Source organism: Notothenia rossii (genome assembly GCF_949606895.1).
Source record: "Notothenia rossii genome assembly, chromosome: 11".
Lineage (NCBI taxonomy): Eukaryota > Metazoa > Chordata > Actinopteri > Perciformes > Nototheniidae > Notothenia > Notothenia rossii.
In genome coordinates, this window is record NC_136910.1 from 11,831,889 (window position 1) to 11,849,349 (window position 17,461).

The 17,461-nt window shown below is 41.3% G+C and overlaps 2 protein-coding genes across 4 annotated transcripts; one reads left to right on the top strand and one right to left on the bottom strand.

Moving 5' to 3' along the window:
• The first annotated feature begins 198 nt into the window (after positions 1–198).
• On the top strand, positions 199–13,017 carry LOC307023814 (serine/threonine-protein kinase tousled-like 2). 2 transcript variants are annotated; one of them, XM_079657389.1, is made up of 21 exons: positions 199–794; positions 2,093–2,187; positions 3,488–3,559; positions 4,021–4,093; positions 4,520–4,557; positions 4,752–4,844; positions 5,659–5,766; positions 6,675–6,767; positions 7,194–7,304; positions 7,519–7,655; positions 7,748–7,900; positions 8,060–8,126; positions 8,286–8,383; positions 8,491–8,572; positions 8,742–8,833; positions 8,933–9,022; positions 10,956–11,125; positions 11,265–11,403; positions 11,581–11,692; positions 11,782–11,889; positions 12,061–13,017. In XM_079657389.1, exons 2-21 carry the CDS (start codon positions 2,095–2,097, stop codon positions 12,232–12,234), a joined length of 2,103 nt encoding a protein of 700 aa, XP_079513515.1. In that variant the 5' UTR covers positions 199–794; positions 2,093–2,094; the 3' UTR covers positions 12,235–13,017. The 2 variants fall into 2 exon arrangements, with proteins under 2 accessions (XP_079513515.1, XP_079513516.1); XM_079657390.1 differs by lacking the exon at positions 4,752–4,844 and having other exon boundaries at positions 201–794.
• A 134-nt stretch (positions 13,018–13,151) lies between these two features.
• On the bottom strand, positions 13,152–17,413 carry becn1 (beclin 1, autophagy related). Of its 2 annotated transcripts, none has more exons than XM_079657392.1 (12): positions 17,304–17,413; positions 16,924–17,056; positions 16,771–16,835; positions 16,444–16,502; positions 16,237–16,327; positions 15,939–16,075; positions 15,556–15,750; positions 15,335–15,481; positions 15,011–15,160; positions 14,657–14,717; positions 14,413–14,555; positions 13,152–14,084 (listed from the first exon to the last, which is right to left on the bottom strand). In XM_079657392.1, the coding sequence occupies exons 2-12, from the start codon at positions 17,048–17,050 to the stop codon at positions 13,916–13,918; spliced, it is 1,344 nt and encodes a 447-aa protein (XP_079513518.1). In that variant the 5' UTR covers positions 17,051–17,056; positions 17,304–17,413; the 3' UTR covers positions 13,152–13,915. The 2 variants fall into 2 exon arrangements, with proteins under 2 accessions (XP_079513518.1, XP_079513519.1); XM_079657393.1 differs by having other exon boundaries at positions 17,174–17,309.
• Between the last annotated feature and the right edge of the window lie 48 nt (positions 17,414–17,461).

Sequence of the window (17,461 nt, forward strand, 5' to 3'; positions counted from 1 at the left end):
TGGAAAAGCTTCGTATTTAGATGTTGTCCTTGGGAACATTATATAAAATAACAAAAAAAATCATCAGGGAGAGGCATATCCTCTTATTTGACGTGATTAGTCTCGTGAAACATCATTACATTTCAGGCTAGTGCTAAAAGTTGACATATAAATCCGAAATGTATCAAAACCTGGGACTGTTGGGGCCCCTGGAGCTCTGGGGCCCTGAACAGTGCCCATTGGATAACCAGCCTTGCCTACCATATGCTGCATGTTTGTTCTCACCAGCAGTTACATTATCTGTTAAACAAGCGCACGGAAAGCATCACATGAAGCTCTCCCTGGAGCCCTGTACGGTGTTACTGCAGGGGGTAAGGATTTTTAATTAACATTTCAAGGATGGACTCTAACAAGGTGGCCGAACTTCTCCCTGCATAACGTTACATCGCGGGATAATGACAATAGAAAGACCGAGTGAAGCAGATATGTGACAACACTTGCCAAGAAGCTTCAGAGCGTTGACAGCTCCAGGTTTGCCCGTGCGAGGGCACCAAGACGGACGAGGAAACCCCGAGGATCAGGGCCTCCTGTCCGGATGACACCGGCGGGAGCCAGCCACACCGCTCTCCTTAGCTAGCATTAGCTTAGCTTACTAATGTCTTCACTGAATGAGAAAGAACTATAAATGGATAACTCAATCCGGACAACTTTATTTGAGATGCATGGGAAGTGTTAAGGAGTTTGCTGTCACCGGATGGACGGACAACATCCTCTCTAGGGCTGTGAGTGACTGAAAACTGCGAGAGCTTCTCCAGGTGAGACTTGCAGCTAATGTTAGCTCGCTAGATAACTTAACGCTAGCCAGTTTAGATGACATGTCATGTAGCCTTAGCTATCAATGATTTAGTATAACCAGTTAGCCTAACTGCTTTTACCAAAACTAAACTTTTAATTGATTCCTAGTATGCGACAGTGCATGGCCGCTTTCCGTTCTTAAAATGTTCGCAAGATTTTCATAAGCATAATAGCATTTGACGTTAACTTGCTAAGTCAACGTCTTCTTGTCTGTCAATTACTGTGAGAGATTTTCCATCTACTGTTCTCGTTAAATAAAGTTAATTAGAGTTGAACCTAGTTCTTTGTCATAAAAGTTGAAATGAAGCTTCATATTATTGTCTATTTTGTAATACAAATTGGCAGGCTTGTAAGGAAAAATGTGCTCTCTTATGTTAAATTCCTTGGCACAACTATAATGTTTATATTGTATGGTTGTCTCTTCTGTTTTAAGTGACAGTCATAATGATAAAATGATGAATCCATCGCTGGTTGATGGATTCCCTGACAGGGAGGAGTTCCCATATGGCAAAGGGAATTCGTGCCCTGCCATATGGTTCTTAAATATGGTCATAAAATAACCATATTAAAGATTATTTTAGGTAATTTTGCTTTAATGTCTCCCTGAATTTAAATTAGGAATATTATGACAGTGGGGAATTACCCTCCTCACCAGTATTTTCCACTCGCTCGCTTTTATGGTTTGTCATTTTGAATATCCACCTTACACATAATTTAAACCTTTTAACATGCCGGAGTTTTGCAGATACAACTAGTGAAAAGGCAAACTTCACTTGAAAGAATATACCTTCATGGCCCACACTTACCAGAATCTGGCAGAATTAGTTTTCACCTTCTTTGCCAGGGCTAAGTTATCTCAAAAGTTAACCATAAAGCACCTATCATAACAGTTCAAAGTTCTGCTGGGTGTCAACCTTGTCTGTTAGCTCAAGTTATTTCATAAGTTCTTTAATGAAGGACCTCAAATCACATTTGCCGTTGTGCTTTCTTCCTCAGAACAAAATTGAACTTAATTTAATTTAAAATTGGTTTCTTAGCAAAGGTAGGAAGCTCTAAAAACAAGTTTGCTTTGGGTCTTTATTTTATCACTGTCTCACTTGGATGTCAAAATATTTTTTGATCCAACCTAATCCCGGGCTTCCATGACTTCAGGATTGACTAGATTGTTGGGTTCCTGCTGTTTTAACTTGTTTGACAATAACCCAACATAGCTACTCCACCTAACCTCCATTTCCATGCATTGTGTCTCTCTTTTTAGGCATGATGGAAGGACTTCACAGCCAGGCATTAGGTCTGGACCCACGCAGGCAGGAACTGCTTGAGGCTCGCTTCACTGGACTTGGTGTGGCAAAGGTTAGCATCTCTTTATAGTATTATATTTGTTTGATGCTCAAAATTATCGGCTGGGCAAAGTACTGATTGTTAAGGCAGATGTAATGCTTTAAATACAATGTAATAGGAGATGACTGTTACTTGTTGTTGATATATTTAAATGAGGGTTCCTTCTTATCCCTGCCAAAAAAGACAGTTACAAAAGAGTAGCTCCTATGCACACATCCCACAATCCCACTGTTGTTTGTGTTGCAAACATGAGCAGTCAGTCAGCTCTCTTCTGTTAGTCCTCCAGTTTAGAAAAGCTTGGAAGTCTTCTCTATGTTCAGTGTTGAATGATGCTCTGTGTTCAGGAGTTTACCTCAGTGGCATGATCCTGTCTCCCTGAGCGAAAGCTAAACAACACAAGCTCTGTCTTGGCTGACATGGGAGCTGGCCAGCAGCTCTTTGTTTCAGTGGAGATTAGTGACACTGAAATGGCACCGCAGCTGAATCTCACAGCATCGGCGGCGTGCTATGCTGCAACCCTGCTGCTGAACTGTGTATTACTGTGTGGGTGTGCATTTGACAAAATGGCAACCCCTGAGAAAGCAATCGCTATCACTCCTGCTCTGGCCTGTGTGCTCTGAAATGCATTGCTAGGCCTGCTCATTATCTTGGCAAAATGTCAATGATTTAGGATGTTAGCATGCTTACTTCAGTACATTTCCATGGCACTATGATGAACATGTGAGAAAGAAATCTGAACCTGTCTTGGCTGTTTTCTGTGACCTTGTGCAGCAGAATGACAGCTGGCCTGCACCACTGTGCCTGCTGTTTCTTCTCATTCTCTTCAATCTGTGCAGCTGGCCATTAGTGGTATGCATGCATGACACCAACTGAAGTGGATGTAAACTCAAGACTTGCAGATTTACAGGGGAATGTATATTTTACGCCCATTGTAGCATCCCTGCTTAGAAGCTTAGCATAGTGACAGCAATGTTAAAACTATAACTGTTCGATGAATGTGTTGCATTTCCTTACAAAATCAAATCTGATGAAATTTGTGTTACGATTGTAAACACACCCAAAAAGGTGAGTCACATTATAGGTGAGGCAGTTAGTATAATAATTTGTCTGATAGGAAGGATGTGTGGAAATCTTCACTTTGATTTGTCAGTTAACTTACATGAGAATTTCAGCAAACCTCATGGGATGCCACCTAGAAATGGTCATTTAACAATATCTTATGTCCAGTTTCCTAACAACGATCTGCTCACCAGAGCGTCACATGAATAATCAATCAGGTCTAATGTGTGTGTGTGTGTGTTCTGTTTTCCAGAGTTCAGCCAACAGTGAATCATCCAACCAGTCACTGTGCAGCGCAGGATCACTCAGTGACAGGGAGCTAGAGGTGGGTTGGGGAAAGATTCAATCAAAATGACATGTGACTGTGCACTTATCTGCAAGTCATTTGACCTTCTCCACACTTCCTGGGATAATGTATTGTGTATGCAGGGGTGGATGCTAACAATTGGCTACAGTGCAGTGTGTGTGATTCATCTGTTAACTACTCCCACTTACTCATGGAAAAAAGAAGGTGAGGTATTCATTTGGAAAAGAACAGGAACACACTTTGGATACATCAGCAGGCTTTTAACACATCAGAATGGTTTTATGTATCATAAGGGCCAAAGACACCATGCATAAACACCCTAAAGCAATACATTCAACTCTTTTGGCACTGAAAATAATTAGTAATTCATCTTATTGAATTGTGGTCAAATGTTTCCATTTAGCAAGCCAAGAGTAAAATGATGACAGTATAACTTAAAGGTGCCAGGCTTAATGTTGGCACTTTTCTGCTCGTGTTAGACACCAGAGAAGAAGTCCAATGACCAGAGAAGAAGGAAGAGAAAAGGAGACATCTATGACAACAACAGCCAGGGTAAGACCATCCTACTTATTAACAGATCTCCAAAAGTGCGCTTTCCCAACAGAAACAACTGAACTTCACTCACATTGTTACACTTTCATCAATTTGCTATTTTCTTCTTGGAACTAAATATTTATTTTTGCAAATTTGGGAAAAATGTAAATACCGTACACAATCTTGTATGCAAATACTATTCAATGATGTATTAAAGGTAGTTATCAAGGGAATGTCATTAGGATCACTTTAGATGTTTTATCTTGTTCTTTATTGATTTTAATATTGTTGTTATGTTTTCTGTAAAGCACTTTGGGCTGCTTTGTGCATGAAAGGTCCCATACAAATAACGTTTATTATTATTATTTACCAAAAATGCTTTAAAACATACAGGAATCATAACTTTTTCTTGCTTCTTATACACGTTCTGTTGTTTTTTTGCAGGAAAAGGGAGAGGACAAAAAATAAGTGACTATTTTGAGGTGAGTACTCCGTCTTGTTGATTTTGCATTCAGGTCACTTTGCTGTGCATGGATCGTTGCCTCTCAAACTTTCCTGTGATGTCCTCAACCTCACTCTCCAGCTGTGCCAATACTTCTCCTTCATCCCATTCTTCCTAAATAACAACGCTGTCTTCTTCCTTTCTGTCCGTGTTCACCCTCTGCCCGGGGTCCAGTTTGCCTGTAGCAGCGGCTCTGGCACCAGTCCGGCACGGGGCGTCCCCCTGCTGGTGCGCTCCTCTCCACAGCACTCACTGTCTAACCCTCTGGTGAGCACCAGCAGCCATCTCCATAGCGCTCTACTGCTTCAGCACTCTTTCCTCTCTTGGTTGACTGTCTATAGCCAGTGTCAAATTCATCTGCTGTTTGATCTTTGTCCATTTTCTCCCAGTATCGGTATCCTCTTGGATAGAGTTGGCGGGGCATGAATCGCTCAGATTTTGTTTTGTTATACCAAAGTCTAATCCATTTAATAGACATGCTTTTTGTTTATCTCGATACATTCAGCCAGTGGAAGTGATCATCAGACATTCCTTTACCCAGGGCATTTTTTAAGATTTAGTTTCCCCTAGTTTTACTTTAAATAAAAATCAGGGTTTCGTGTTTCCAGGTGTTTAAATGTGTGTTTGACACAATGAGCTGGTATGTAAGGCAGGAAGCTGTACAGGAGAACAATGTATATATTTATGTTGCATGCGCTTTTGAGTTTGGAGTAGTTGTTGAAGAGGATGTAATCATTCAACTTGGATCCTGACTGATTTCATTCATTCATCACAAATACAAAACTTTGGTCACTACTTACATTTAAACAGCCTTTAAAAATACTTGGCAAAAGAGTGATAGGAGCCAAATTGCTTTTCTTTATCTATTTTTAATGTATTGGAATGTAGCATAATTACTTGATAATTTTGACATGTGAAGTTTAAACTCTCTCCCCTTCTATCAGCTACACTTTTAATTATTTTTCTTTGTATCCCTTACAGCTATTTTATAATCTCCCGATGCTGTCTTCATTATATAACCGTTGTGTTAAACCCCCCGTGTCTGCCTACCTTCCTGTTTTTCTGTCTCTCTGGAATACAGTTCCAGCAGGGCAGTCCTTCGTCCACAGGCTCGGCCCACACAGACTCTTCATCGTGCTGCTCGGTGAAGACAGCCCCCTCACGCTCCTTCTCACACAAAGCCATCCAGGTAACTGACTGACTGACTGACCCCAACTTAACACCAACTTTTATCATTTCACAAGTATATTCTCATTTGATATTTTGATAGCACTTTGCTTTGGTGAATGGTGGTTGCCTTTTAAATCTGGCTCTACCTTTTTACATTGACTTCTTACATGAACCTGTGAATTTGTCCTTCAGCTGTTTGAGAGAGATCATTTGTATACACTCGTAGATATGATACAATCTCATACCTAACTTTTTAGAATCAAAAGAATTGGAAAGAAAAAAAGAGACAAAATGTAAGTGCAAAAATTGAAAATGTAAAAGGGGCTGAAACCCACACGTTGTCATCTGAGTAAATTACTTAATTTAACTTCTATTTAACCAGATAAAAAACATTAAGGATAACATATGTTTTGCTATGGTGATCTGTCCAAGAAGCCGGCAAAGCCATCTTGATCACTCAATGAAAATCAAATGACATTTTTTTTTTTTTTTTATATAAAGGTATACCTCCAAAGCATGAACAGAATAGTTTGATTGAATAAGACACACAAGAAAGACATGTCCAAATCACAATGTATTGGAGCAGTTGGTGACAAGTTTTAGTCTATCCTGCTGGTCACTCCAGGTCCAATGGCAATAATAAAGCTGACTCCAGTCCGAGTCCGCACATGTGGCACTTTTAAGCCTGGAGAGTTATTAGAGCTAAGATTATAGGTATTTTGTTTTAACAAAAAAAAACAACAACTATGAAATCAGATCCAAACTTGTTGACCTGATTTAAAGTCAATATTTGTAATACCCGTCTAATACTTACAACAGCTAATTTCATGGTGTATTTTCTTACTGACTGACCCAAGGGATGTCTTCATAATTTGATTGGGACAAGATGGTTATTGTTGTCTTGTTGTTGTCTTCGCCCTTCTCCAGTCAGATCTGACGCTTCTGAAACTGACCGCACTGGAGAAGAACAAGAACTCTGATCTGGAGAAGAAAGAGGGGAGGATAGACGACCTGCTGAGGGTACGATAAGGAAATCTGTCTCAAACATTCATGGGCTAAACTTATTCTGGAGCAATTGGAACATCTGAAAGAGTAGTTATCATTTTATTCCTGACCAACTCTTGTGCTGAAATCACAATTTAACAACTAATAATAATTAACACCACAGTCAAGGATGTCTAAATAAAAAACGATTCTCAATTGTCCTTGATAATCACCTCACAATCCAGAAAAACGTGTTGTCACATGTCACAACAGCTCGGGTACTACACCTCCTTGCTAACTTTCAAATGCCATTGTTGCTCAAATCAAATCTGGTGGAAATGTCAGCAAATCATCTGACACTCTGAGAGTTGTTGCATCCTGTCACGTTGAGAGCAAAACAGCCTTGATATCTTGTTTGTAATAAGAGACAAAATGTCACAGTGATTATGTGTGTTTGGGCAGGCTAACTGTGACCTGAGGCGACAGGTGGACGAGCAGCAGAAGATGCTGGAGCGCTACAAAGAACGGCTCAACAAGTGTGTGACGATGAGCAAAAAGCTCATGATCGAGAAGGTGGGTGCGCATATGCATTTTCACAAATATGTTAACTTGAAGGAAACAGCTTTGTTACTTTGTTAAAGGGTTAAGTTATTCAACAAATGGAAACCAATTTTGTCCAAAATAAGTACCAAAGAAAATGTATATAAGCCTTTGGGCTCTGTTGAATATTTTTGGTTGTTTACATCGTCCGAAATGAGCCATTTTAAAGTGATATTCTTTTTCGTAGTCAAAGCAGGAGAAGATGGCTTGCAGGGACAAGAGCATGCAGGACCGTCTGCGTCTGGGCCATTTCACCACGGTGCGGCACGGAGCCTCCTTCACCGAGCAGTGGACCGATGGATTTGCTTTCCAGAACCTCATCAAGTCAGCATGCAAGATAGGCACTAACATGTTTGCATGCCATCCACACTGCATGCCAGAGTGTTCACACTACATTGTTCTTGCATGTTTTATAGGCAGCAGGAGCGAGTGAACTCTCAGCGGGAGGACATCGAGAGGCAGAGGAAGCTGCTGGGGAAAAGGAAACCTCCCTCCATGGCTCAGACGCCTCCACCCAGCCTGGAACCGAACAAACGGAAGAGTAGGAATAACGGCCAGGAGAGTGAAGCGTAAGATTCTTTTCTTTTCCTTTTCCCATTTACCAACTATGGAATCAGACTTGTGAAAGGCCTTAATAGGACAGCTTTGTGTTTCATTGTTTTTCACTTTAAAGTAGGTTATTTGCTGTCCTGGTTATCAACACTTGGTTTCCATTGTATTCCACACAGGTTGTCACTGGCTGAATATCATGAGCAAGAGGAGATTTTCAAACTACGAATTGGCCATCTAAAAAAGGTACCAGTCACCACTTAAAGCAACTTTGTTTTGATTGTTTCTGGATCTTTTTGTTGGACCTCTTGCTACATTAATAAACTAGAGATAAATTACAACTTCTACCTTTTCCTGTTTATGGAGGGTTGTGGTCGATGATAGATTTGGTGTGGTTGTTTGCAGGAAGAAGCGGAGATCCAGACTGAGCTGGAACAGTTGGAGCGAGTGAGAAACGTGCACATTCGGGAGCTGAAGAGAATCCTTAACGAGGACAACTCGCAGTACGTTTCATATCTGTTAAACATATGTAGCACAAGTTCTTCAGTGTGCTTTCATCCCATAGAAACACATTTTCCCAACAAGTTTTTAAGAAGGTATTTTTCTGCAGATTTAAAGACCAGCCCACGCTGAATGACCGATATCTGCTATTACATTTACTTGGAAGAGGTGGCTTTAGTGAAGTATTCAAGGTAAGCTCCACTTACATTCTTTAACAGACCAGATTATAATATTTTTAACTCGTTGGGTCTTTTTGAATAATGGAAGTGAGATAATGTAGTTAGACTTGCAACGCCATACAGTGTTGAATGCAACTATCTTGTTATAGTCGGCTTCTGATCTTGTGTAATGTTTTTGCAGGCTTTCGATATGACAGAGCAAAGGTATGTGGCCATTAAAGTCCATCAACTCAACAAGAACTGGAGGGAGGAGAAGAAGCAAAACTACCACAAGTGAGTCTGAAGCTCCATTTCATTCGCCTTCTCTTCCTTTCTGAACGCTGTTATTTGTGAGCTTTTAAAAAAATGACTAAATGTTTTATGTCTTTTCAGACACGCATGTAGAGAATACAGAATCCACAAAGAACTTGACCACCCGAGAATCGTCAAACTCTACGACTATTTCTCACTCGACACAGGCTCGTAAGTTCATATTGCTATGTTAAATTCCTAAAGGTGTGCAAATATACCAAGTGTGTCACATAAGTGCTTCACATATATATATATATATACATATATTGTTAAAAGGAAATTCTTTTAAGCAACTATAATATACAGTGAGGGGAAAAAGTATTTAGTCAGCCACCAATTGTGTAAGTTCTCCCACTTAAAAAGATGAGAGGCCTGTAATTTTCATCCTAGGTACACTTCAACTATGAGAGACAGAATGGGGGGAAAGAATCCAGGAAATCACATTGTAGGATTTTTAATGAATTAATTGGTAAATTCCTCGGTAAAATAAGTATTTGGTCACCTACAAACAAACAAGATTTCTGGCTCTCACAGACCTGTAACTTCTTCTTTCAGAGCCTCCTCTGTCCTCCACTTGTTAACTGTATTAATGGCACCTGTTTGAACTCGTTATCAGTATAAAAGACACCTGTCCACAACCTCAAACAGTCACACTCCAAACTCCACTATGGCCAAGACCAAAGGGCTGTCAAAGGACACCAGAAACAAAATTGTAGACCTGCACCAGGCTGGGAAGACTGAATCTGCAATAGTTAAGCAGCTTGGTGTGAAGAAATCAACTGTGGGAGCAATTATTAGAAAATGGAAGACATACAAGACCACTGATAATCTCCCTCGATCTGGGGCTCCACGCAAGATCTCACCCCGTGGGGTCAAAATGATCACAAGAACGGTGAGCAAAAATCCCAGAACCACACGGGGGGACCTAGTCAATGACCTGCAGAGAGCTGGGACCAAAGTCACAAAGGCTACCATCAGTAACACACTACGCCGCCAGGGACTCAAATCCTGCAGTGCCAGACGTGTCCCCCTGCTTAAGCCAGTACATGTCCAGGCCCGTCTGAAGATTGCTAGAGAGCATTTAGATGATCCAGAAGAGGATTGGGAGAATGTCATATGGTCAGATGAAACCAAAATATAACTTTTTGGTAAAAACTCAACTAGACGTGTTTGGAGGAGAAAGAATGCTGAGTTGCATCCAAAGAACACCATACCTACTGTGAAACATGGGGGTGGAAACATCATGCTTTGGGGCTGTTTTTCTGCAAAGGGACCAGGACGACTGATCCGTGTAAAGGAAAGAATGAATGGGGCCATGCATCGTGAGATTTTGAGTGACAACCTCCTTCCATCAGCAAGGGCATTGAAGATGAAACGTGGCTGGGTCTTTCAGCATGACAATGATCCCAAACACACCGCCTGGGCAACGAAGGAGTGGCTTCGTAAGAAGCATTTCAAGGTCCTGGAGTGGCCTAGCCAGTCTCCAGATCTCAACCCCATAGAAAATCTTTGGAGGGAGTTGAAAGTCCGTGTTGCCCAGCGACAGCCCCAAAACATCACTGCTCTAGAGGAGATCTGCATGGAGGAATGGGCCAAAATACCAGCAACAGTGTGTGAAAACCTTGTGAAGACTTACAGAAAACATTTGACCTCTATCATTGCCAACAAAGGGTATATAACAAAATATTGAGATGAACTTTTGTTATTGACCAAATACTTATTTTCCACCATCATTTGCAAATAAAAATCAGAAATGGGATTTTCTGGATTTTGTTTTTTCCTCATTTTGTCTCTCATAGTTGAGGTATACCTAGGATGAAAATTACAGGCCTCATCTTTTTAAGTGGGAGAACTTGCACAATTGGTGGCTGACTAAATACTTTTTTGCCCCACTGTATATGTTTTAGAATGAAATGTATCAAATGAAAATAGGAAATGGGTTTTCTGGATAGATGTCTCTGCTGAATCTGCACGTCCTTTATAACACGTTTCAACTCATTTGTTTTTATTTCCAAAACGAATGATATGCTCCATTACCGCTGCTTGTGTAAATAACTACTTAGCTACCAAGTTTGACAAATGATCCGTTGGATTCCCTCTGCAGGTTCTGCACAGTGCTGGAGTACTGCGAAGGCAATGACCTGGACTTCTACTTGAAGCAGAATAAGCTGATGCCTGAGAAGGAGGGCCGCTCTGTCGTCATGCAGATCGTCAACGCCCTCAAGTACCTCAACCAGATCCGCCCGCCAATCATCCACTACGACCTCAAGCCCGGTATACTCACTGTTTTGATTTATTATATTGTCATTATGAAAAGGTAACCTAATGGCACAAGAAAGATGTTGTAAATAAGAGATTTTTGCACATAGGTGTAAGCATTTTATTGTTGTTTACTATTCTGTTGTGTTCTTAGGGAACATCCTGTTAGTGAATGGCACAGCCTGTGGAGAGATCAAGATCACTGACTTCGGCCTGTCTAAGGTCATGGATGATGACTGCTACAACTCTGCAGATGGCATGGAGCTGACGTCTCAGGGAGCCGGGACCTACTGGTACATAGAGACACATTTACCTGCATTTAGTAACCAAGCAACAAGTATGGCTTCACGGTAGAGGCGCAGAATGAAATGTTGCTAATGATTTCACTTCACCTCTTGGTTCAGAAAAGTTGTGCAGACAGAACTTTTTCACGTTTTCAATCTCGTATGTTGTGATCTTGTGTCTCACAGGTACCTGCCTCCCGAGTGCTTTGTCGTGGGGAAGGAGCCCCCCAAAATATCCAACAAGGTGGATGTTTGGTCCCTAGGGGTCATCTTCTACCAGAGCCTGTACGGACGCAAGGTAATCACAAACCTGCATTCTTCAACAGGGATTTTTTAAATCTCACAACTAAGCGGTCTGCTAACTGTCCCCCTGATCTCTTTTTCCAGCCTTTCGGTCATAACCAGTCGCAGCAGGATATTCTTCAAGAAAACACAATATTAAAAGCCACTGAGGTGCAGTTCCCCCCCAAACCTGTGGTGACCACAGAAGCAAAGGTGAGGTGCTCACTTCTTTTACCTTTATACATTCAAACAGTATCATTTAATCAGGTTTAAAGGTCCATTAAAACCATATTTTTCCTCTTGAATGTGACATTTTTCTATCTAGCCTAATAAAGAGAAAGTGCAACTAAGTTTAGAACTTATTCCACATCTTTCCCTTCATAGGCCTTCATCCGACGTTGCCTGGCTTATCGCAAGGAGGACCGTGTGGATGTGCTGCAGTTAGCCAGCGACCCCTTCCTGATGCCACACATTAGAAAAGCCCTGGCCAGCAGCGCCCCTCAGGCCCCCCCCCTGCCCTCCACCTCCGGCTGCTACAGCAGCAGTGCCTCCAACTGAAGCAAGCTGAAACAAACCCAGTGAGGACAAAGCCACACAGAGACGTTACACTCTTGATGCATCTCCTCTTTGCCCTCTTGATTGTGAGAGGGCAAAGAGCATGATGGGATGTAAGATGTAAAAGTGTAAATGGAACCAAAATAATGGATGATGTGGTAGTAAGTTTACCCACCACCATCATACAAGTGCTGAAACTGAAGGGCCAGTCTGTGGCTGTGGGCTCAGTGGAACCCAAAGATTTGCCTATATGCATGCACTAACACAAACGTTGGTTCATTTCAAGGGGCTTTTACACGATAAATAGTAAAAGCACCCGGAAAATTGCACAACTGACAGGCTGAGAAGCTTGGAAAATTGCCTGTACTCTGGAGGATTTAGAAGAAAAATAATTATGAAATGTTATCCCATTCTGCTTGAAATCTATCATAAGTGATCAGCTACAAATATATATATATCCCTATAGGTGGGAACCTGGGACTTTTAAGGAACGACTGAGCGAAGTCAAAAGCCGCCTGCCTTATGGCAATATTACAGGTTCATAAATTAAATGATACAGGAGAGTGCTGATTCTGGGCAGAGTAACTGGGTTTGACCTATTTAAATATTTTACTGGATAACTGGAAGTCAGCTTATTATTTTAATTGAGTCCATATTTTTCCATGAAAGACTAAATGAACCCTGTAATGTTTGTGTTAGGCTTACAGGGGGGCTGACTATGAGTGAGTGTTGTGATGAGAGTTCAACAGAAATAATTATGAAACCATTAAAAACACATTTGGTTAACTCTGTGGTGTCTTAACCTTGATTTGGGGAAATAATATGTATTGTAGTTAAACAAGAGTACACTGCTGTGTTTTCTATCTGTGTTCAATGTTCATTTATCAAATACTTTGAATCTATAAGAAACTCCACACCAATTTTACAGCATGAAACTTTTTATTAACTAAAATCCCACCATTACATGCATCCATCATATCTAAAACGGACAAATGGATGTGATGGTGCGGAGTATGATCACAAAGAAGCCGTATCAGTGAGCCTCTAAATACAACAGTTTACCTGCAACGTATGTATGTAACCGGCAAACGTGACAATTGCATTCGAGGTTAAAGAAATACTGACGCTCTTGTTGAATACTAAACAGTGTTAAAATATTAAAAATTCAACCTTGAACTTCATTATCACAGCACACTTTTACAGCTTATGTTATAAGGACAAGAACACATCATGTAATCACTGTGGGGGTTACACAGTGATGGAAAGGTGTGCAGTGCAACAGGAGAGCAAGGAATCCTTGAACTTGATAAAGTGGTTAGAAGTCAATTTGGCGAAGATTTCTTTTACATTCTAGCCTGCGGAAGTGTGAAGATGTTTTAATGCATTATCAGCTCTTCAAAGATATTAATTAGTGAAGCAGAGGATGAAAGTGGACTAAAGGACGCACAGGTTGTTATCTCATTCTGCTTCCACATCCCACTCGGCAGAAAATTATCACTTCTTTGTCAAATGTAAAAACACACACAATCTGGACTGAAGATCTAGAATTGCTCCAACGAAGGTTTGTACAGAAAATCCTGCGACACAACCATTGCTTTTCCTTTGGCCAAGTAATAATATTCACACGTAATCCATTCATCAGAGGAAACTATGACTATAAATCACAAAGCATTGTCCAGAAGTCTCATCTGTTGTAGAACTGCGAGGTGACCCAGGCCAGTCCCCACTTCAGGTTGGTGAGCATAAACTTCAGCGCCTTGGTCCACTGCTCCTCAGAGTTGAACTGGGTTTTGATGGAGTAAGAGCCGCCGCTGCCACCCGTGTCCTCGATCTTACCCTTCTCCACATCCATCCTGAGGAAAAATGTCATTCATCACGCAAGACATCATAGATACAATTGTTGAAAAATACCTCTTTATTATTACATCAAAATGTGTGGTACAAAGCCTGAGGTACACACTGTGTGGCAATGCTTTAATAATTCAAACGCTCATGGAGCCAAATGTCCTTTAATTTCAGCAATGGGACAATTGATGAATGCAATTCTTGAGCCCCTCTAGAAATAAATCAACGTAATGGTTTTGAACTTGCTTTCAAACTCCATCAATATTTACAGCCCATCTAATAATGCGGAAATAACGCCAGATTAAAAATGATCACATTGTGCTGCAGGTGTCTGACCTGTATGGAAGGCAGAAGCCAGTGTCTCCTTTCTCCACCTCCTCTTTGAACTGCTGGACACAGTCCAGGAAGGCCACCATGGCGTGGTCAAATTTGTTGTCCCAGAAGAACCTCAGGCCCCCCGAGCAGTACAGAGGAAGTTCCTGGACACACACAGGACAGAGAGAAAGGGCAGGATTAGAGCCTGGGGGATAGTGTTTAATAATCACAGGAGGGCTGGGATTGTAAAGACCGTTTTAATTACCTTGGACTTGTCTGACAGGGACTCTAAGTATGAGTGGTTTCCGTAAGGGACAAGACGATATCTGAAGAGAGAAGTTTGAGATACATTTTGCATTAGAATATTTGTAATAAATCTTACTAGATCCAAGAATTGTTAGGCAACATAAAGCTGAGCCTAATAATGTAAATCAAAACCATCTGCTCACATACAAACACCACTGTGTAATGTGATATAAAAAGCATTGAACCAGAGCCATACATTAATATAGGATTGAGTTAAACAAATAGCACTAATTAAAGGGATAGAGTACATTTGTAAGATAGCAAAAGACAAACTAAATATTATCTCAGTGCAAGCACATTGTAATGTGGGTACCTCTGGAAGCGCAGCCCCATTTTGTTGGCCAGCGCGTGCAGCAGCAGCACCGTCTGCCCCCAGGCTGCGTTGATCTCGTTCCACTCCACCGGGACGCTGGGGAGTCGACCCAGACGGAAGTTGTTGATTGTACCAAACTGTCCGCTGTGCCTGGATAAGAACAACACAAAAATAATTAAGATTCTCAGTGAATGGGCATCGATTCATGTTTGTCCCGGAGGCTTTTTATACAAATATTGGCCAAGTCATCGTTGACGGCTTGACAGCAAAACTTTTTTTTTTTTTTTTTTAAACAGATACAACATCATTTGCATGTGTTTTTACCAGATGTGAAATGTAGCATTGAAGACATTTGTCTTTTTCAGGCGATCTAGCTGAATCTGACAGTAACGCATCTGGTTGTCAACGCTCTTCAGCTCATCATCCAGCTCCAGCTGCTGCCGTTTGAACTCGCTGTACTCCTTCTGGTACCTTTGAGCACAAAGAGCTGTTAGCTGTTGTCTCATTTGGCAAATAGCACACACACAGTATAGGGTCACACTCACTGAAGCTCCTCTGTGTCCAGCTGCTGGGAGTGGACCCTGCTCTGGGTCAGGTCCTGGGCCACCACAGCCCTCTGCCCCTCCACTGTCTCCAGCTCCTGGACCAGAGCCTCCTCCTGCCCTTTCAGCTGATGCAGATCCGCCAGCAGGGTCTCCTCCCCCTCCACCTGCAGGTGTGACAGCAGCTCCAGGCACTGCCTAAAAACATGTGCACATACAGTTTGTTACTATACTGCATTTAAACAGACAAATGGAATTAGCACTTTTAGTGTTTTTTTGTATTATCCATATTTGTAGGTAGCAACCCTGTCAGCATTTCCCCTCTCTTAATAATCTTTTTGTTGAAAACTGATACACAAATTTTACTTTGTGGTTGAGCAGCTCACTTGTAATTCTGGCATTCGTTCTCTGTGATGTTGAGCTGCGTGTCCAGGTGATCCAGCAGGGTGTCGGTACATTCCTCACACAGCGGGTGGTCCACGTCTGTCTGGCCTGACATGATGTCAAACAGGTCACTGGTCACCTGGGTGGGATAGGATCAGAGACATCCAAACATTTAGCCTAACATATACAGTACTTTGTCAACAGCCCATGCTTCTGACATGTTTGCAACCATAACATGATCAGAGTAAACTGTCATAATAAAACTGTCCTTCTTTATAGTAGCATGAAAGTATGGTTTACCTTCAGCCTACGACTGAGATTTTCCATGGTACCCCCATCAGATGCTTCTCCTATCAGTGTGAAGCTGTTGGCGCTCTCTGTGGACATCATCCTGTAGAGTTTTCAGCAGTATGGTTAACTTTGTAGCACCCCTCATTTGACAGAGAAACAAATCAACTAAGAGATAAAGATTTTATTTGTTTCAATTACTTGAATGAAAAGACTCACCTTGCAGGTGGGATGTATTTCCTTGACACACCATCTTGCTTGTTTTCTGCAAAGGTCTCCTGAAAGGAAAATGTAATTCGGACTCAACATGCTTCTTGAGCAAAAAAATTGTATTTTTCACTAGATTAGCAACATGAATCTCATCAGTAAGTTATCTCAGTCCTAAAATAGTTCAATTGCATAATTTTCATATATAATTTCCATATATATATTGGATATACGTAGTGGCAATGCCAGTAATTTGCAGTAAAATACAGTGTTATGTTGTGATGTATACAATCAACATTTTACCATTGCAGGCTACTGCATACAATCTGCTGTACCTACCTCTGGTGCTGTTTCTCCATCAGTGCTGTCAGCCTGTTTTCTGGGGGTCACTGTGACTACCGGAGCTTAGGAGGAGACAGGCAGGATTACATGTGCAATTGATCACACGTACATTTTAAGGCACCGAATGTCTATTATCCCTGGTTAACATACCAATAAGTTCCTGGATTGTGACCCGATCGAGGACATTGAAGGATGTGTCCAGTTTCAGCGGCTGACAGCACCGCTGACACACGAAGCTGACCTGCATGGTTGTGCTGGACGACTTAGAGCCCTCCATCGCTAGCTATAAGAACGTATGTTAAAAACATAGACTGTAAATAGCTAAACATAATAAGTTAACGCTACACAATATAGCTAGACATATAGCGTTATGGCGAGACAGCTAGCTAGCAGCCACTACCTTTGCAGCTTACTCGTGTGAAAGATAGGTCAGCGGTGCAAACACATAAGATAGACTCACTGTCGCCTTGGTAGAATAACAACTATTTCATAATAATCATGATTTTGTAGCGTAGAAAATTAGAAATCACTTTTAATGTAGTTAGCGTGACCGTTGCATTTTGCACCTCGGGACTTCTCTTTCCACTTCCCTGTTGTTGTTTACGACGGATGTGACGTCAACTAAAGTCACGAGGAAAAAACATTTATATTTAATTAAATTGATACATATTTAACTGTTGATACATCT

Excerpts from the sequence above, each read along its gene's own strand:
- LOC307023814 (XM_079657389.1), top strand. The coding sequence starts at position 2,095 with ATGATGGAAGGACTTCACAGCCAGGCATTAGGTCTGGACCCACGCAGG. Across the intron at positions 2,188-3,487 it reads CTGGACTTGGTGTGGCAAAG|AGTTCAGCCAACAGTGAATC; the intron begins GTTAGCATCTCT and ends TCTGTTTTCCAG. Across the intron at positions 9,023-10,955 it reads TTCTCACTCGACACAGGCTC|GTTCTGCACAGTGCTGGAGT; the intron begins GTAAGTTCATAT and ends TTCCCTCTGCAG.
- becn1 (XM_079657392.1), bottom strand. The coding sequence starts at position 17,050 with ATGGAGGGCTCTAAGTCGTCCAGCACAACCATGCAGGTCAGCTTCGTG. Across the intron at positions 16,076-16,236 it reads ATCTCAGTCGTAGGCTGAAG|GTGACCAGTGACCTGTTTGA; the intron begins GTAAACCATACT and ends TATCCCACCCAG. Across the intron at positions 14,718-15,010 it reads ATGGGGCTGCGCTTCCAGAG|ATATCGTCTTGTCCCTTACG; the intron begins GTACCCACATTA and ends TTCTCTCTTCAG.